Here is a 21,101-nt window from a genome sequence, read left to right on the forward strand (position 1 = left end):
TTTACATAGCCTTTAAGTTCCAGCTATGCTGTTAACTGATCTGCAGTCTCATACCTCCTTGTAATTAGGCACAAGGAGAGCTCCCTTAGACAGCTGAAGACAAACATGATCAGCTAAAGCTGCAAGCAGTTTCCACTATGAAGTTACCACCAATTACTCACAGTCTGGACAGCCCCAGCCTGACCACTGAAGTCTGGCAGCAGCAGATAACTGCCTCAGAGGTTCCTGTGAAGTTCCAGATAAAATGGTTCATCCACTTTCAAAACATACAATAAAACTAAGAGCTTCTACAAAAAATACTAATTCAGCAATCCCAACACAGTGTGCTTTGGAGCTCAGACCTGAAGTTTTCTAACACAAAGGATAAGAACGTGTTTGCTCATCGACACTTTCAAAAGGCTAGCCAAGTTCAGTAATTCAGACTTCAAACCTAGAAAAGGGACAGCTCTGCACAAGCTCAGCATGGCCCAGCAACACACATTTGCAGCCCAGAAAGCCAACAGCACCGTTGGCTGCAGCAAGAGAAGTGTGACCAGCAGGCTGAGGGCTGTGATTGTCCCCCTCTGCTCTGCTCTCATGAGACCCCACCTGCAGTGCTGGGTTCAGCTCTGGGGCCCCCAACATCAGAAGGACACGGGCCTGTTGGAGCGAGTCCAGAGGCCACAAAGATGACCGGAGGGCAGGAGCAGCTCTCCTGTGCAGACAGGCTGAGAGAGTTGGGGTTGTTCAGCCCAGAGAAGACAAGGTTCCAGGGAGACCTTATAGTAGCCTTCCAGTACCTAAACAGGGACTTATAAAAAAGATGGGGACAGGCTTTTAGTAGGGTCTGCAGCAAGAGTACAAGGGCTAATAGTTTTAAACTACAAGAGGGTAGATTCAGATTAGACATCAGGAAGAAATCCTTACACTGTGAGGGTGGTGAGACACTGGAAGAGGCTGCCTGGAAGAGCTGTGGATGCCCCATCCCTGGCAGTGTCCAAGGCCAGGCTGGATGGGGCTTTGAGCAACCTGCTCCAGCGGAAGGTGTCCCTGCCCATGGTGGGGGGGCTGGAACTAAGTGATCTTTAAGTTCCCATACAATCCCAAATCATTCTATGATTTTATGATCTGTCCTGCCACAGTGCCTAGGTAAACAGCACAATCACCAGTAATTCCACAGCTAATGACTGCTGCAAACATTTCCTGGCAGGCAGCTGCAACCCAAGCTCAAGCTGTGGGGTTCTTCAGCCAGTAGCAGGGGCAGAAGAAAAAGCAGGTTCGCTGAAGGAACACCAATATCTCATCACAGATCTGTAGAACATCAGGGCTAAGACAGACTTTAACAAGCAGGACTAGTTAGCTACAAAAAAAAACCCACAAACCTGCCTGCTCAACAGCCGGCTAGGCCACAATTCCAAGTAACATCTTAAACGACTGCACCTTGCAGTCCAAACATGAATCAGTGACAATTTATTATACACAGAGTCAAGCACCAAGCAAGGCTGTATGTACACACATGCGCAGCCTGCGAAATAGTCTGCCATGGCAAGACTTATTTTGGAGCCCTACATCCTTTTTTGGGTGCTGCATTTCACAAGATGTGAACTGACTGGAGGAGAAGCTGAAGTGAGAAAGGCAAGAAAGCCCGGGAAGAAGGATCCAAAACATGAAATGCAGTTACATTGTTTATGCTGAAGAAGTTGCATGAAACATGTAAGAATTTTTTCCCAGACAGATCAAGTTATCAGTGAAGGGCATTTTCTTCCACATCTGTAAAAGAAACAGGCCTTAGCTGAAGAAAACAGCCTTAGATTACAGCTCAGGAACACCTTCCAAAAGAAGATAAACACATGTTTTAGATTGCTTGACAAAGTTATCAAGTCTCTCTGGTTGTAAACCTTTAAGAACCTGTTAGAAATCTCTGCTACAGATCACGGACATAGTGAAGCTAGGAGGCTAGATTGTATGGTCTCTCAAGGCACTTTCCAAATCAACCTTTTATTAACAGAGTTGGCCCACTAAGGCATCTTCATCTGCCTTTTTATTTGGTGAGTTCACATTCAGTATCTGGTCAAGCAGTAGATGAGACTGCTATGACCCTCCCCAACACAGTGATGGAGATGGTATTAGCATACCATGTACTGTACTGGGGAAAAGAGTACATTGATAGAAGGCAACAATCAAGCATGAGACTGCAGAGACAAAATTACAATGCACAAGTGTTTCCAACTGCTACAGCTATATTGCCACTCTTCCAGCTTAATGAATCTTTTAAGCCCAAAGATTTCTTCCCATAATAGGAAGTGGGAAGAGAAAAACACATTCCACAAGTGATTCTCATCTAGGAATTCATCTCACTACCAAGATAACCCAGTTGATAATTTTGTCCAGAAAGGAGTTAGAAACAACATTTCATTCCCTAGCAAAACAGGTAGAAGAGATTTATGGGAGGAATGAAGCTCCCACAGAAAATCTGACCTTACAAATCATGCTGCCTGTATGCCTGACATAGCTCTGAAGTCATTGCCTGCCCCTGAAAACACCAGCAACTAGGGTACTTTAAGAATCATTCCAGTTGACAGATCAAAGAGCTTGAAATTATAACCTTCAGTTCCTGGTTCAGGAGTTAATACACCACAAATAGCTAGTTTTAAGACACTTAGTGGCAGCCATATAGATTATTTTACTACATAACTACTGACAGGCTTGAATCACGCTTGAGAGCTCCAGCAAGAAGTGAAAAGTAGCTGCATTCAAACATTGCATTCTGGCACTTTAGGTATTGTAACACAACTAAGATGCCATCAAGGTGCTGTACCGCAAGGAGGAAGCTAGAACTTCTAGTTCACATGGATATTTGTCACCCTCCTTGAGCAGAAGCAGATCACAAGCTCTTAACTGCTCACTGCTTGCATGTTCCTACACAGCAGGAAGTAACAGCTGGCCAAACTACTACTGTTTTGAGAATCACAACTCTTACTTCCTTCCCTTTTCTTTCTCCCTTACCACTGCATCTGCTCAGTACTACATTAATGGATAGTCATCAAATCAGATTACAGCGTGGGTATGAAAAAGGTAGAATACTTAACTGCAACAGTTAAGTTACTATACTCATTTGGACCTCCTTAACCCATCCACAGCATTCTTCAGACACGCAAGTGAGGACGTAGAAACCATCTACAGTTTAAGTAATTACAGAAACCCAAATAACTTAAAATAGATTATATCTACAGAATCAAGACAGTACATTAAAGCTTCCCCAAAAATTGGCTCAAACATTTTTTAGATTGTCAATTTCTTTCCACCCCAAAAGTTAAATGTATCTGAAAATACTGGCTAATGCATTGCTGTAATTCTAGGAATGCATTAGAATACTCCATTGAGAGTTTGTTAGTAGAACACAACGTCCCATTTCAACGTAATTTAGCTGGGGGGGGGGGGGGGGGGGGGGCGGGCAGGGCGGCAGCAGCATACAGGCTTATTCTTCTGGTTGCACCTCAGACAGCTTTAGATTTACTAACACCAAGAAAGCAGGAAATGTACAAAGCCTTATATACATTACCAGAACTGTTTAATGCTTAACAAAAAAAAGCCTACTAAAACTTGTAATAAGCTGTTTTTGCTATGAAGTTTATTAAATTCTATCATGCTGAGCTGTAAAGCAATACACAAGTATTAATGTTACATAAAATGTTTAAATGGAATCATTTAACTGCGTGGCTTTGTGCCTGTAAACACAGAAATAGCTCAAGTTGCTGGAAGAACAGAAGCTAGCTGATCAGATAATCTAATAAGCATTATGTTACTGTTTTTTACAAAAACATAAATATAACCTCAAAACAGCCAAATCATTTCCAGATTAAAAGCAGAGTGATGACTTCAATAATATAACTAATGGTACAAGGATAGCTAAAGTGAAAAACATACGGAACCCAAGCATGTCACTTTTCTCCAAAACACTGAAAATGAAGTCTAACCATCTTTGTATTGAAAATGAGTAGGATTTAACTATAACAGTTTGTCATTGACAATGTGTGTTTTTCTTTTAGCAATGGTCAAGTCAGGTACCTTTCACAGACCTATCAGGTTTCAGTTCCTTTTAAGAAGCAGTCTGAAATTCAAACAAACAGCCATTAAAGTAGAACATGTCCTTGTATTTGCACTGTTTCTTGGCAGCTATATCATGTCCACATTCAAGTTATACAACTATTTACTCAATTCTTAGGCACACCATCTTCTGAATGTCCTGCTTCACCACTATTAAAGACTTAACAAAACATGCTGCAGACAAAATGCCTTTTAAAACAGAATTAGGGATTCTATACACAAACACTCTATATTCAGTGTTGAACAGTCTAAGATTGTGTTTTCACAATGGCATTTTAATATACTTTGACAGAACAAAGACAGCAGAACAGCAACCAAAGTTGGTAAAAATTAGCCTAGTACAGTAACCTGAGATCTCTCCAGGAGAGCAAGTTAGGATAGTACACTGGGATGCTATCGTCAAGTATATCAGCATCCTTTCCACAAAAAGTCCAGCTACAAAGCTGAACATGTTCTCCAAAATCTTCAATACAAGATCCACTAGCATGTCACATTCACAAAGCATAAATTCCCTGAATTCCATTTGCACAGCAATACTGTGAAGTTTCACATGGCATCAATTTCATCACAGCTTGCAGACTCTACAACAGTAACAACTAAGGCTTAGTAAACCAGTAACTAGAATATCACTTGCTGAAATGCTCAAAATAATGAGAAAATCAGAAGCAGCAACTTGCAACTCAACTAAAAGATGTTCAGCTCAGAGTAGCTGACATTTCTGATAAACTCTGTACACGTACTTATCACTAAAACTGCAGAGCTCTGCAGAAAAAGGAAATAATTGTTCCTCAGTTCTAAATTACTTTAAAAATATTAACAGAGGTGCTTTTTCCCCTCTCTCTCCCCTTTAAGAGCACCACTTGTTAGGAAGAACAGCAATGCTAAGCGTATCTTAAGATACTTTGCAAACAAAAAGGAATCTGACAGTGAGAATTAACTAGTCTCAGTGCAAATAAAAGTCTAGTTACCCCTTCAGCCACTGCTGAAGCACTATTACTGAAGCACCTGCACTGTTACTCCTCATTTAGCCCGCTTCCAGGCAAAGGTTAAAATCTGGACTTGAGCCCTCAAATCAGCACTCAACTCAAAAACAAGAGATCCTTTCTCTGTTTCTGAGCACACAAGAAACCTTACTCCCTCCCATAAGAAAGGAACACTGAGCATATTACAAAAAAAAAAACCCCACACTGAGACATGTTCCAGTGCACCCTGCTCACCGCAAGGGAGCAAAGGAGGAAACAATTATTCCTACTCCTTTTAGGTTCAGCTTGTATTGATTTCTGTGAAACTGAAGTATGTTAGAATAACACCTCTGTATTACCAGATTATAGAGTGGTGGATTTGCATCAGTCAGCTCAAGCCCTCCTAACAACAGGGGAAAAACTAAGTCTGATGATACCAGAACATCAGTCTGACAGTGATGGAACAGGGACTGGAAAGGAGGAGTCAGCAGCATTCCAGGAAGATGCTCATTTCTCTCAGTATCTCCCCTTCAGGCACACATTTCCTCCAGTGAAGGGTTAAGAGCTGGCACAGGACCTCATGATTTTGGTTTTGTCTCTACCCAACAATCTCAAGCCCTACTTATGCCTAACAACTCCAGCCCTCCTACCACTGCTCCCACCGCTCTCAAACAGGCCCCCCGCAGAGCCCCTACACCGCCAGCCAGGCACAGGGGAGCACAGCACCCATCTGTTTCTATCAGTTCCTCGTGCAGCTTTTCATTATGAACCTCACCTCGTAAATTCTAAAACTGAGCTCATTCTTAACAAGTAGCAAGAAGGTTCACCCTTTGTTTTAAGTGTATTTGCACCACCGTGTGATGTGGACACACCCTTGTCTCAGACTTGACAGCAAAGAACATACTGGCTTGACTCCAGTCACCCCTTTCCTTCCTCCAGAGTACATTTTTAAATGCAAGCGGCTCATCCTTTAGCAGGCAAGCTTCCCACTTTCATCTAGTCATTGCTGTTGATTTTTGAGATACTTACTTGTTATTAGCCAAGTATCAGGAATAAGCTGTATTCACTGCAGAACAGAGATGAGATTCCCAATTCTTGCAGGTTTAGAAATCTACCAGAGTAGCTGCAAAGAATTTTCATTCTTTGGCTTACCACTATTAAAGCTACATTAAATTCTCAGATGGGGAGCCCCGAACTATTCACAAGCAAGGCCTGGAACAGAGTGCAGAGAATGCTGGTCAGTGAACCACAAACAGTTACAAGGAACATTTGGAGGAAAAACATTAACAGAAAGCACAAGGTTCCCAAGACAGCTTCTCAAACAAGGATGCTTCCTCTACATATTAGTGAGCTGTATTTTACGCCACCTCCTCAGGCTTGCAGAGGTGTCCGCACAGGTACTTCTTTGGAGGGAGGAAGAAAACAAACTAAAGCTAAACAGTGTTTCACTTTAGCCAATTATTTTGATTCTTTAGTGACCGGGACAAGAGAGTGGTGTAATTCCCCAGCCTGTGTATTGAGCAGGCAGTGGGCCTGAACACTGTACTGCCGAGCTGTGAGTCACAGAAGGTGACACCGTTTCTTGACTACAGTGTTAGACCACCAGTTTCACAGCAGACCACATAAGGTTGGTATCCACTCCAAGACTAGAAGTCTGTCAACAAATCAAGTAGGCAGGGTCAGACTCAGCACAGGCCACACACAGAAATGTAACGTAACTAAAGGCAGCAACCCTGTAGCCCACATACCGTAGCTCAGACTGTCCTTAAGCCAGACAACTAGACAGAAATCTCATCCATTCCCTGTGTATCTCAAGAGGAAAACCAAGTCCTTGCAGGCCAGCACTAAGTCTTACGTCATCATTGCAAGAAACAAACATCAGACCATTACTAGAATATCTAGTTAAGAAAAACACTGTAAAATTACACTAGTTCCCTCCTTTAGGGAGCAGAGCAAGGGTAAGGAAGGTTGGAACACAGTTCAGCATGCAAGTTCTTTTAATGAGCAAAATCAGTTATTTTTACCACCACTGTTTTTTGGATGCTATGTAATGCACCACACACCCAGCCTGAGGTAATTAAGAGCATCCTGACAATAAACCCCATGACACAGACTTATCAGTCCAATATTCTTCGATGATATAAATTGAGATTCTTACTATGGATCAAATTCTCAAGCTACTTTATCAACAATATCCTTTGCAAAAAGCAAATCACTGCACAGTTATTGAAGGAAAATGCACAGTGTTATCAGTTATCAGAGAAGGGAGGGGGTTGCTGTTACACTTCGTTTTCACTGTATCCCATCCTTATTTTCCTTCCTCATCTCACTGTGGCTTCAGGCTTTCCCAGGCCACAGCATTCTGCTGACCAAATTCAGTAGAAGAGCTTACACAAAAAAGCAAGCCCATCAGGCAAAGCTTACCAACCATTTAAACAAAACGGACTTGTACTTACCTAGAATTCTACTTAAAAGTCTATTAAAATGAGGATACAGCATTTAACAAGTAGTGATGTTCAAGAAGCATCACAAAACACTCCGCAAACATTTTTAAGGGTACTGTAATAGGAAGAATACGGTCATTAACGTCAATTGCCAGAAAGCCTTTCCACAGAATCAGGAAATATATTTCTCTTCCTACGTATTACGTTGCTGCCTAGTTCACTTCTAAGGATTTTTTTTAAAAAAAAAAAGCTCCATCCTAATAGTTTTCCCAGGACAATATTTCAGCTAGTCAGCATCTTGTTTGAAAGCAGTATCAAGATTTGGAATTTCAGAATATCTTGTCTGACAAACTGCAACTGGATTTTAGGAGCTTCCACAATATACTGGAACTGCACAATTGCATGCAGCTGAACTTAATTTAGAATTTATGTAAATAACAGCCTCTTCCTTCCCACATGACACACCTAAAGATGTATTTAGGCATTATCTGATACAATTATAACTGATGCCAGCTTCAGGTTTAAGTAGTCACTGAAATTTATTCCTGAAAATACAGCCCCCCTCCCCTCTTCTGCCAGTTTCAGAGAAGCAGTTTCAAGGTTCTGATGTGCCAGAATGAAAACAGTGACTTTAGCTATGTGTGGCAAACTTTAAACACAGCTACTATATGCACGCACACAAATGCATAGTTAGCAGTAAGCTTCACACTTAAGTCACACAGGACTCCAGACTGAAAGCCAGAGCTAATCCTTTTTCCACCTGACAATGATGAAGCAATTTTAACACTTCACTTAAAATCAGACCAAAATCGCCCTGTGTTCCTTTATTCCTACAAGGGATGGAACATTACTCATTCACTTCCAGGCTACCAACGCACAAACTGACAGAGAGCTACTCGGTTTACTCTGTAGTAACTTGGCAATCTATGAAGTTACAAGGCAGTTTCTTCCACAGGTGGCACCCTGCAGCAGAAGCTACATACGGCTTAGAATTAGGGCCGAAGTTAAGGCGGGAGAACAAACACCAGTTAGCGGAGTCAAAGCTACAAAGATCCAGAAGAAGGAACATAGCCTGGGCAAGGCTTTTCAGGCTGGGCTCTGCACTGGAAAGCCAGCCTGCCTGGACTCGGCCCCTCATAGCAAGTCACCTTGCTCCCAGCAGTCACGGGGCGGCACACCAAGGGCAAGGGGCACACTCCCCCTTCTCGGGGGTCTTCTTCAAGTTACTGAAGCATCAGCAAACCACTCTGTTACCCACAGACAGCGCTGCACTGTGTTGGACTGTGACAGCAAGCTCTCCAGGAGGCCGCTGCGGCGCAGATACAGCACGTGCTACAAACGATGCCACCAGTTCACCATCAGTTCACCACCAGTTTGCCACCAGCACTCGCCGCAACGCGTCCTGCCCTCGGAGGCGGGCCAGCCGCACACACCCGAGGCGGCCGGGCACCACCGCTGACCCTGTCGCGGTGCCCCAGCGGTCCCCGCGGGCGGCCTGCCCCCCCCCCCGCGAGAGACGGGCCGCGCCCCGGAGCTGCCCCGCGGGACAACGCCGCTCGGGGGGCGCGGGCAGCACCGGCCCAGCGGCCCGGGCACCCGGGGCTACGCGAAGCTCAGCGGCGCGGCACGCGCGGGCAGGTGCCGGTGCCGGCCGGACCGCAGGCACCGACTGCTGCGGAGGGGGCGGCAGCGCGGCCCGGACACAGGCACGGCCCGAGCCCCTCCGTCACAGGCCCCGCGCCACCGCCACCCGGGAGCAGGCCCCGGCGGAGCCCCCGTCCGCCGCACGGTGGCCAGGCCGCGGACCGGGCCGAGCCGCTCCCGCCCTGCCCCCTCCCCGTCAAGAAGGAGCGGGAAGGCAGCGGCGGGACCACCCCGGCGGCACCGGCCCGCGAAGCCGGCCCCGCCACCGCGCACTCCCCTCGGCGCCACGGGAGGCCGTCCTCCCGCCCAGCGGCGGCCCGGGGGCGCCCGAGGCGGGAGCGCTACTTACACCGACAACCGACAACATCGTCGCCTTTCCTCCCCGGCCGCAACCAGCCGCCGGCGGCCCACCTTCCCCCCAACCGCTCCGCGCCTACAGCCAAGCCCTACCGGGATCCAGGGCGGGCCCGGCGCGGCGGCGGCGCCGCACGAAGCCAATGACCGGGCGCCGGCGGGGAGCGAGTGAGGAGCCAGGCAGCTGCCGCGGGGTCGGGGCCTGCGGAGGCGGAGCCTGCGAGGGCTTATAGGGCCGGGCTGGGCCGCGCCCCGGAGGCCGCGGGCGCTCCCTGCGCGGCGCCATGTGACTGCGCGGGCGCCCAGCTGGGACGAGTTAAAGGCGAGCGGCGGTGCCCGGGGCCAGCCGGGCTTCGGGGACAGTCGCCTCCCGGGGCAGCTAGCCTCCCGGTTCACCTTCTCCAGCGCTTTCTCCTCCGCCTATTGTTTTTTCTTCTCCCTCCTCGGCGTTTGCCTCTTCTCATAAAGCGGCGCCCGATCGCGGGGAGCGCCTGGCTGCTGTGCGGCGCGGTGCGGGATGAGCCGCCCCGGTTCTCCTGCGCGGTGGCAGTAGCAGGCGAGGGGCGATGCTGGCTGTCCCCCAGGGCTCCCCGCAGCCCGCCCGGGATCCTACAGGCGCCGCCTGAGCCGCCGGCGGGGACGCGAGGCGGGTAAGAGGGCGCTGAGTGCGTGCGGGACCCGAAGCTACCCCTTGGCATATGTGCCGGTAGCGCCTGGCTCTGGCAGCTCCCGGGTCCCGGCACCGGGTGACGGGCGGACCGGCGGCGGGGCTGACCGGCGGCGGAGCGGACCGGCGGCGGGGCTGATCGGCAGCGGGGCACAGCGGCGGCGGAGCGGACCGGCGGCGGGGCTGATCGGCAGCGGGGCACAGCGGCGGCGGAGCGGACCGGCGGCGGGGCTGACCGGCAGCGGGGCACAGCGGCGGGGCCGCAGCCCCTTGCCGCCGGCGGGACCATGGTGAAGGAGGAGTGCAAAGCGCTGCTGGACGCGCTCAACAAGGTGACCGCCTGCTACCGGCACATGGTGCTGACCATCGGCGGCACCTCGGACTCCCAGAACCTGCGGGAGGAGCTCAAGAAAACCCGGCAGAAAGCCCAGGAGCTGGCGGTGGCCAACAGGAACAAGCTCACTACGGTCCTGAAGGACAAAACCGTGAGTAAGGAAGATAAAGCCGAGTTCGAGAGGCTATGGGTGATTTTCTCCACGTGCCTAGAGATCCTGGAGATCGACATGAGGAGAGCCCTGGAGCTGGGCCACGAGTTCCCGCTAAACGTCCCCAAAAAGCACCTGATTCAGACCGGCATGAGCGGGGGAACCTCTGGCGTGGCTGCCAGGGCCATGAGTGTCCAGAACATGAAATACGAGGCAGAGCACAATATAGATGTGGTGGATTTGAAAGACCTCGAGAACGAAATCAACCAGGTAGGAGAGATGATGTACGAGATGGAAATGAAGGTCAATGTCCCCCAGTGGACAGTGGAGGCTAAGCAAGACCCGGGGGCTGAACTAAAATCCACCATCAGCGTGGGCGCTTCTTCCATCGGCATGATCTCTGTGGAGGAAAATAAATCCTTCTGCGATATCAGCAAGGTTCTAGCTGGGATTATTTTCTCCGCTGTGCTCATTATCGCTATTGTCCTGGCGGTGTGCGTAGTAAAACTCTCTTAGGGTGGTGCAGGCTCTGACAAGAGCGACCCCCCTCCAGTCTGTCTTTGGAGTGTTTCGCGCCTCACCTCTAATTTCAAAACGGGTCACTTGGATGAGTTGAGAATTTAAACCTAGCACTTGAAAAAACAAAGCAGAACTTTTGCCTCTTGATTTCCTAAAATGCACAATTTGTTTATTCTTGTTTTTTGAAGAAAAGAGATGCAAATAGGGCTGCAGAATAGGATGTCTTCATTTGCTGGACTTGTAATGGTTAACTGTGAAGTATCAGGGTATTAACTGCTGGCTACAGCAGGGATTTGTCTGCTATTAATAGATCACTATTCTCAGAAGCCTGTATTTTGTGTTCTTGAATAAGATCTGGGGTTTGCTGCTGGTCACTGTTCACAGTATTTGGGAGTAACACAATTTGGAGGCTAACACAGGTGCTTTGTCCGACAAAGTGAATAGAATACTCTTTTTTTTTTTTTTTTTTTTTTTTTTTTTTTCTTTCCCCGTCAAATACAGAAAATACTATCTCAGTGGAGGAGAAGGGGAAGGATGAAAACCCCCATAAAAGAATGTAAACAACCTCTGTTTTCAATAAATTAATGGTTGGGGAGGGGGGAGGTGTGGAGGAGGATGGAGAAAACAGAACAAGCAATGTTTGATACCAAATACTGTTTGCTGATTTAGAGTGGATTGTACAGAACCCGGTTGCGTGGATTGGCACGCATACGCAAATGACTAATCGCTTTCCAAATCCAGAGAGAAAAAAGGGAGATTTGCATATTCAGAAAAACATTAGCAAGCCTCGTGGTTCTCATCCACGTTTACCACGACATTGTCTTCCCCTATAGAAAGGCTGATTCTTGCCACTGGCTCAAATTTTTCTTTCTGTAGAAGCAGTTTGCACTTCATAATTAACTATGAAAATAGGAGCAACGAGTCTACCCACTGCGGAAGCAGTAATTTTTGAAAATAATTTTAGTGAACAAAAATGATGTTGAATTAAAGCAGACCTTTCTAATAATCCAAAGAGATGCCCTCTCATGTTGACAGGCAGGGACTGATGCCTGTATGTGCACAGTCTCATTTCTGCAATCTCCTGAATTCTTTGCAGAAATCCAAAGTTAAAACTGTGTCTGAGATTCATATCTCATTCATGTCTGATCAATCATTTGGGAAACGGGAAGCCTGTAGGATTGATCCAATTTGATACAGTGCAATTTTGGAGAGTAAATCCAAGAGCAGCATAAAACTTTTCATGTGCTTCCCTAATAAAACTGTCAATGTTTAAATGTAAGACTGGGGGGACAGACACTAACTTTGCAGAGAAGCTCTATAATGTTTTGTAAAAGGACCTATGTTTTATAGTATTTATTATGTAACCTACAGAAGTGTCTTCTGTTACTGTGAACACATGCTATCCGTTCGAGAATGCTTGGTACATACTTCATAGTGCCATAGGTGTATGAGGCACTCCACAGGCAAATATAAAGAGCCTGCGATACTGGGTTTTTAAGAAGTTATTATTCTGCTGCATTGATTGTTATGGGCACATTAGCAAAAAGTAACAATCAGACATGTTTTGTGAGGTTACTATAGTCTTCATGCTTGTTAAATAAAGTTATGTTGACAACACTCATAAACAGCTAATATTTTTTAGTTAAGAACTAAACACTGTCAGAAAACTGCAGCAAAGAGTTTATTCTTTAAAATTTAAGAGAACTGGATTTGGGGAGAAAAAGTATGTGGCAAATTTGAATCTGGTCACTTGTAGCTGAGGAAAAAAAATAATATAGGTGAGGAAAAATAGTTAAGTGGAGGCCTGAATTACAGGCTCTAGACTATCATTACATTGCAGGATAATGTCAGTTCTGCACGTTGATCCAGACTAGCTCCATTCTCATAGGAATTCACAGTTTTATGAGACAACTCTACATTCCTTTCTATTGTATTTCACTCGTTCCATAGGATATGTTTCATACCTAGTTAATCTAGGTTCTTAGAGACCCCCAGCAGCATTCTAACAAAAGTCAAGCAGGTATTTATTGGTGCTACTGTTTCAGTATGTCTAGACAAGGTGTCATTGCTGTGTGTTGATTTAAATGAGAAGATCTCCTTCTCATCCATATTGAGTAAACATACTTATGGAAAATACATCAAAAGCTACAGGAGAATGTACATACTTGGATTTCCACCACTAGTCACTAAGGATTTGTGGGTATTTTCACTCATTGCACTCTCCTTTTAGTTAGTTTACAGGAAGGTAAATAAGGAGTTGGGACTCGTTTCTGTGCTTCTTGAAAACTCTGTGTTCGGTTTGAAATCAGATCATGTAAACTACATGTTCTGAAAACCCAAGTAAGGCAAATCTAGTTTCTGGTGGATAAGTAAGTGGTAACACCTAAAGCATTTATTATCTTGTATCCTCATATCCTGAAGTGGGTATACTGTTTATCCACAGTTGTGTAGAAGAATTTTTAACAATGGGCAATCTCATCTTCAAAAGCAAGCCTTGGTGAGTTGGTAAACTGTAAATTTTCAGTCCATTGCATTTTTTGGAATTTGGGTTTTTGGGTACAGGGCTCAAATAATTCCTCTAAGTATCCTATAATTATGTAAGTCTTGCTTCATTATGAATATGCACACAAATAGTTTTTAAAGGATTTGACCTTGGAAAAATAATGTATTTTCATTATCTTAAGACAATGCTGGCTGCAGGTTTATTCATCATTAGTTTGTTTCTAAAAATCTGTATCATCTTATATTTAGGCTATCTGAAATTGATAAAGTAGAACTCTAACAAGGGATTGGCACCATCTAAACGGATAATGTTCTTGCCATTAATCTCCTACACTTGATACCAAATGTATGTTCAGTGTGATAGAGTTCAGGCACAACAGCGCACAAAATCAAAACAAGATGAAACCACCATTGCCCAAAAGTACAGATGCTTCTTTTAGATTAAGAAATAAAGAGATGTTGTGGATTTGCAATCTTCATTTTTTTTCCCTGCTAGAATACAAATGGAAATGCTATTTTTGTAAGTGAAAAATGGGAAGTCAAACTTCAGGATGCTCTATATTTAAATAGTATGATGAAAATACAAATACTCTCACGCTGATCAGTGAATGAGAATGTTACTGTTTTTTCAGTACAAAAGATGACGGTCATTGCCTAATTTCAATGCTGTTCTACTACTTTTTTATTTATTCACAGGATACACACATTATATTTGCTGTATACTAAGATATTATTCCTGACTTGAATTATACTGGTTTTGCCTGTGTGTGCGTGGTATTTTCTACACTACTTTGAATAAGTCAAACTCGTTACTGTCACTATTTAACTTAAAATAAAGTCCATTCTTTTAACTTACTGGCTGGCTTGCAGCAGTTACTAAAAAAACCAAAAACTGTAATAATATAATTTGTCAGTAAGCTCTTCTAAACAAAAGGTTCCAATTTCAACCACAGGAATAAAAGTGTCCTCTTATTACAGTTTTAGTTACACAAAGGCACCCTTCTCAAGCTCCCAAAGTTGAATATAGTGATATATCTTGATTTATACTGCAAGGAAACCAGCAGTCTGAGAAGTCAATGAATCTCTGCCTTGGGAAATGGCTACAATGACATTCAGGATCACAGGGGCAACACTGCCTTCAGTACTGGTGTTCAGCTTGGGCAACTGAAAACTGCAGAACGTCTTAGACGAGACTAATGTATTAGAACCTCTCACTGTGTCAGGATCCAAACTCTGCCCCCTTTCAGGCAGCAATGCTTGCATTTACTTTAGCAAAAGATACACGCAACAATGTTATATGATATACACAACTAACCTCAGTGTGAAATTTGGTCCTGTGGTATTGATAGCAACAACAATCAACAGTTGTATCAGACTATCAGAACCAAGTCTATTAAATGCGGCAATTTGCAGATTTATTCCAGGAATTCCAGTCTGGAAACGCCCTACGCTGTTTGAACACATGCAAAATGAACACAGAATGATAATTAAAGTGGTTCTCTTTAAGTTGCAAAGAAAATAGCATGAAACTTCAGGATTATGAATATGAAATAAAATTTGTTTCAAATTTTTTCATGTAAAGATGAAAATATTTTTACACAAATGCAGTTACTTAAAAACTGACTAAATGACATGTCATTTGCTTTCAGATGAAAAATTTAACATGCTTACTGTTTGCGGTCTGAAAGGATTGGTTATGGGCTTGCTTTTCCTTCTCTCATAAGGTTTGTGTTGTTTATGTGCATTTTCCAAACACCTTATTTTAAGTGCTAATGGAACTCCTAGGCAACATATTTAGCCTTCACAGATTTTCATTATGTAAAAAGTCATTCAGTAAGACCAGTGGATTACAGATCTCTAAGTGCTTTCTCTCAATACGATTATGTAACACTTTTAATGCAGGAAAAGATCTGGACAAAATAGTAGTCGACATGTGAGCAGCATTTGCTATGGTAAGCATACAGTGAGACTAGAGATGAATCTCTTTCATATAAAATTACCTGCACGTGTTGAGGAAAAGGTAAGAAAAGGAAGGAGATGGAGGTATGTAGTAAATACGTCTTCATCTTACATTAGCAAAGCATGCTTTTTGTTAAATGTAACAGCATCACAACGTTAAACTATAGCTTCTCTATAATGCAGCAGTATCTTATATTCAGTGGGACAAATAATACAAAATATCCCTGAGTGGAACTGACCACCCATTCTCTGATTAACTCAGTACAGAGTAAGAGTAAAAATATTTTGATTTGCTACATGTTGATACCAGTTCTACAAAAGACAACCCTTTCCTCTGTTTCACACCACAAAGGACTTTCTATTAGAAGAAGGTGGTCCCGGAAGGCTGGATTCTGTCATCCACCCTGACAGCTTGCTGCTGCAGGATTGTGATGCAGTTAGAAATGCAGCTTAATCAGCTACCACTGATTAAACCTGCGGAAAGGTGAGAAGTCACATGGCATTTAACCAGCACCTTCTCATACAGCCAAGCACAAGCATTTCACGCTGGAAGCGATGTGACTAGAAGCCATGTAGGCAAATCCAAATAAACCGACAGCATCTCTGAGAATCTGTCACCCACAGAGGCTAGTTAGCAAAAGCAATTATCATTATTGCTCAGTTCCAGTAATGTTGTCACAATATCTACTGCGGTTTTCCTAAGTGTCAGTAACTGACTCCTTGAGCCTCCACAGTGTCAGGTGGGGTTTTTTGTTTTATTTTGACTGAACTGTGTTTTCTTTTATTTACACTGTACTGCATGACATTATTTATCAGATACTTACTAGTAACATCTCCACCAAATTAAACAAACTAACAAATTCTCTAAAATCTAGTTCTATTTCAAGTGCACAGAAATTGAAGTCACTTTCATAGTATAAATGTGTGGTCTGTTATTTTGGTCATTTTCCACTATGCATTAAAATAATCACTGAAGTCTATGATCACTCAGGTCTGTCTCTTGCACACGAATGTTCAAAGAACATATACAGTCAAACTCGTCACTGATGTGTCACAGCATTAAGGAATTACACAGCCTAAAACATGACTTCAAAAAACATAGGGTTGTTGAAAGAATATTAAACATCAGGTCATACAGCCATGTATAATTATCCTGAGAGGAAAAAAAGAATCTAAAAATTCCAATGAAATTCCTTTCCATGATCTGGAAGAATCTATATGTAAACAGTATAAACCTTGGGAGAAAAGTAAGCAAGAAAGCTGAAAATTAGAAAAAAAGACAGAAGAAAATATTTAACTATTTATGCCATATAAAATGACTGAGGAATACCAGACACACCAAACATGATACTCCCTTAGCAACTTAATCTAATATGCTAATTGCATGTGTAACTTTATATATAAATACACATTTGAATTCCAGGTCCTAGAGGGAATAGTCTGAATCATTACTCATATAAGCCATCACTACTCAGTTTAGTGAGAAATTACATGTGTGAAGACTATTCATGTAATTAAAAGCTGCAGAATTAGAACCATGCTTCCAGTATGCATAAAACATGTAATCCATTATGCATCTGTTGGAAGTAGAACATTTCCAGTTAACAGTATCTGTAACCTAGTTTTCTGATCTGGTTTGATTTGTTGGAATATTGTTTTGTATGAAGGTAGCTATATTTTTTCTTTTTAGTCAATCTATATAATGGTGCTATAATCATAAACCTACATTTCCTAGATTTGACATTTATTCACATTTTGGACACAACACTTCAAAATCTATCGTGACTAATCTATTTACTTTTTTCATTACTCATTAAGACTGCCTATTCATTGATATTACACAAGCTAAACAATCTAAAAGCTTTAGAATGTCATTTTGAAATTAGCCAGTTTAAAATGTAGTTGACATGCTCGGTGAAATCTTAATTTTTTGATACTTGAGGTTGTAACAATTGGTTCCATATCATAGACACCGCATCTGCATGAGGACAAAGATTCTACCAGATGCATATAAATTAAACCAAGATTTAACTTAGTATAATCATCTCCAACTCACAGGGCAGCATGTAAGCCCAATTAAATTGTGAAATAACGGTGGACTTTATTTTTCATCTGAAATTATTACAGTGATGTGATCTGCACTTATCTGTATGTGCATAATAATTTATGCAATGATGCGACAAAAAGGAATTAACTCATTCTGTTGCTAAATATTCTAATCATACACAAAAGAAACCCCAGAAATCTAATTTTACAATCATTTCTATGCATCTAGTGACCTGAATCTTTTTTCTTTAAACAAACGCATGGGTTTTTTTCCTCATTAGCAATAACTGAAGAGGAGAGAAAAATGTTGAAGTGATTTCCACATTGCTGAAATATGATCCCACAAAGAATGATTATCAGTGCAATAATCTTACAGTGTTTCATTTGACATAAGTTTTGCATCGCTTCAGAAGGGTTTATGTTTCAATACAACAATCTGTTTTTGAAAACAACCTGGAATACGAAAAGCGTTTGGGGTCCATGAAGTTAACAATTGTATGTTCTGGCACACAAGCAGCATGAAAGGCAGTCAAATTCTTAAATTTTTTAGCAAAAATGCTTTTTTTTAAAAAAAAAAAATCATTTAAACTGGAGGGGACCTCTAACTCTCCAGCCTTCTCTCTTACATCTTTCTGGGTGTCGTACGTACCTCTAGCTAACTCTTCCTATGGGGAGACTTTTCTCTCAACTAATGTCTCCTTGTATTTCCAGCCTACATACTGGCCCCTGAAGCATAACGTCAGAGCCCAGCTCAGTGTGGAAAGCCCTTCTGCTGGAATGCTTATGCTACAGTAATGGAGTAAACTAGTATGCTTGGTTTAGGATTGCCAGTCCTGAGTAACAGGTTTTCTCACATTTTCCATTCTTTCTGGAATCATTCATAATACTATACAACCGAGATGAGCTCTGCATTTTAGCAGAATATATTGAAGAAATCATGTAAACTGGAGTTTAAACATGCTTTATAGATAACCTTATACCTAGTTTGGCTATAAGACATTTTCTATATTCATTTGAGCTATCTCCAGCAAGTTAGCTATAACTTTGGGGAACCAGATACACTCACAGTGCTTAGCTTTTTGCCCTTCTTAGTAGGAAATTGGAAGGGGGTAGAACATCCCTTCGCACCCTTGATCTATACTCACTGAGTATCTGAGTGTCAGAAACACTCAGTTTCTGATTGTTCATCCTTAGAACCTCCGTCCACCTCCAGTTCCGATAAACTGCATCAATTAAAGATTCATGTGTTCCTGGAATTTTGCACAAGTCGACTTCGGCTTTTTCATGAAAGGATATTCAACTACTCTTTGTAAGACAACACTGTAAGGAAGTTAAAAAAGTGCCATCAAGAGGATGAATATTTTTATTTACCAATGGTAATATCTAATTATTGGGTAAGGAATGTCATCCTTCTTAGGGAGAAGAGGCGCCTTACATACCCCAGGACTGTGTGGAAAATGCAGCAAGTGAAGTAGAGAATAATGTTTGCCTTAACTTGCACTTGCGCTTGGCTGTCTGGTCCCAAAGGACTGCTTCAGATGCTGAGAACAGTCATGAACAATGCTATAATCACACAGCTGTTCCTCTACCGACAGTCCTGGTATTCCGTGTGTGTCTGAGGTTGCCAACAGCAGCGTATAGGCCAGCCACACATTCAGTTTCCACTCCCCGTGCAAAAATGCCTATGAAATTAGATCTGCTAAATTTAATACCAATGGATACCAGTGAAACCAGAGGAATTGTTTTTCAGGATATTCCTGCTTTACATACTAGCACTTGTGAGACTTTAGACTGTGCTAGGTAAAAAAATGTAGAAACACTCCATTTGGAAACTTAACAATATAATCTGCACTATTATCTATTATAAGATTTTCCTAAAAATGTTCTGAAATAATGTCCCAGGAATACCAGGCATTGCCTTTCTGGCATAGTAAAACAGTTTTGTGGATGTGCTGGTATTACAACGGATTGGAAAATTATGTTGTTCATTATTGGTACACGAGCACTTTATGCTGAAATGACCTGACATAACGGACCCTAAATCATTTTGATTAGCCATCAAGTTCACTGGACATTAAATCTTGAAAAACTTCAGTAGTTTATTAATATCTCACCAGTAAAACAACTTTTAGGCAAAGCACATCCCTAACAACACATATACCTAACACAGTAAAATAGGTAACTACAGTAAGAGTGCAAAAGGTGAACAAATATGATGTGAACATCATGACTTTAGGTTCAAAATGCCTTTTACTAGGAAACAGGCATATTAATGGACCTTATGCTTCCATTGCCTAAGGCGGTAATCACTGATGAGCAATAATGATTAAAATAGTATGAAAAAGGAGGCTAGAATTACAAGATGTCCTGATTTTGCTTGTATGTTTGGTCATGAGGAGGGAAAGGAGAGGGAGGGCAGACGTATATTGTCTGGCTATACCGCAGCTGCCCATTTTGGTATATCTGCTGACTTTCTGCCAACTGCAGCCTAGCATCAGGACGAACTTACAGCCCAGCTGTGTCTGCGCAGACCTTGACTGAATTTTTGGTTTTGTCAATTGACATATTCTGGCAAGCCACTGATTTAACTGCTTCTAAACATCATTTCAGTTATGGTGAGCCACATCTCACAGGCATTAAGTACATGCTCAAATATAAAAGAGAACAGCTAAGTTATCAGAGGCCTGTGCAGGTATGTGGGTATTTGCCAAATGGAATCTAGCAAGAGAAGGATTATGAATAGGAGGATTCTCCATGTTATATACAAACAACATCCTTACATTTCTCAACCCATGTAATCAGCTTTGTTCTGCTTAAACTCTTTACAAATTAAAAAAAAAAAAAGATATAAAAATCTATGAATGAGGAATCAAAATCAAATGTTGGATTAACAAAATAAAATGTGTCCTAAAGTGAAATACCTGTTCAAAGGACTTTTTCAAGGTGTTGCTACCTTGCCTGAATGTATCTTTTTTCAGGCAACAAGGTACTTAAAAGCCTCAAACCAGAAGAGCTCTGTAATATGCATTAAAATTCTACATACTCCTCCCCTTTGAAGCCTACTACAACAAATTTAAACAACCTGGAGCGTGACATGTTTAATTAAAAGACCTCAAATGATTTTTGTTATCCATGTGCCTCGATAGGGAATAGAGATAAGGGGATTTCGGCGAGGCCAGCTGGCGGGTCAGCAGCAGTGTTAGTGACAAACCCAAGCCCTCAGCTCCTGACCTTGGGCTGATTCCTGGGCTGTAAGTACAGCCCTTTCAGCAGTACTGGGGAAGACTGCGGGGTGCAAAGTAGCTACTCAACGTTTACACCTTGTCACGTTGTAAATACACTCAGCGCTATGAAACCTCAGGAAGCGCAACCCACTCCAAGCCATAGCTTTGCAAGTAAGCTGAAAGCCGTCGCCTCGTTTCTCTCAGCCGCT

General features: G+C 42.9%; 2 protein-coding genes across 8 annotated transcripts in view; one reads left to right on the forward strand and one right to left on the reverse strand.

Annotated features, from left to right (window-relative positions):
- Nucleotides 1-21,101, reverse strand: part of ANKRD27 (ankyrin repeat domain 27) — a 60,297-nt gene that overhangs the window by 37,819 nt on the left and 1,377 nt on the right. For 2 of the 7 annotated variants that reach the window (XR_008735107.1, XM_055726609.1), the window contains exon 1: nt 9,587-9,719. The exons of 2 other annotated variants lie outside the window; for them this stretch is intronic. The gene's annotated coding sequence lies outside the window, so the exon portion shown is untranslated. Of the gene's footprint in view, nt 1-6,077; nt 6,261-9,485; nt 9,720-21,101 lie in introns of those variants that run through there. 3 more of the 7 variants (XM_055726610.1, XM_055726613.1, XM_055726612.1) reach the window with 3 other exon arrangements.
- On the forward strand, nt 9,780-14,518 carry RGS9BP (regulator of G protein signaling 9 binding protein). Its single transcript, XM_005444620.4, has one exon. It carries the CDS (start codon nt 10,445-10,447, stop codon nt 11,156-11,158), a length of 714 nt encoding a protein of 237 aa, XP_005444677.1. The 5' UTR covers nt 9,780-10,444; the 3' UTR covers nt 11,159-14,518.

The sequence above is a fragment of the Falco cherrug genome, chromosome 14 (assembly GCF_023634085.1).
Source record: "Falco cherrug isolate bFalChe1 chromosome 14, bFalChe1.pri, whole genome shotgun sequence".
Lineage (NCBI taxonomy): Eukaryota > Metazoa > Chordata > Aves > Falconiformes > Falconidae > Falco > Falco cherrug.

Bases quoted from the DNA above. Each gene is read 5' to 3' on its own strand.
- RGS9BP (XM_005444620.4), top strand. From the start codon at position 10,445: ATGGTGAAGGAGGAGTGCAAAGCGCTGCTGGACGCGCTCAACAAGGTG.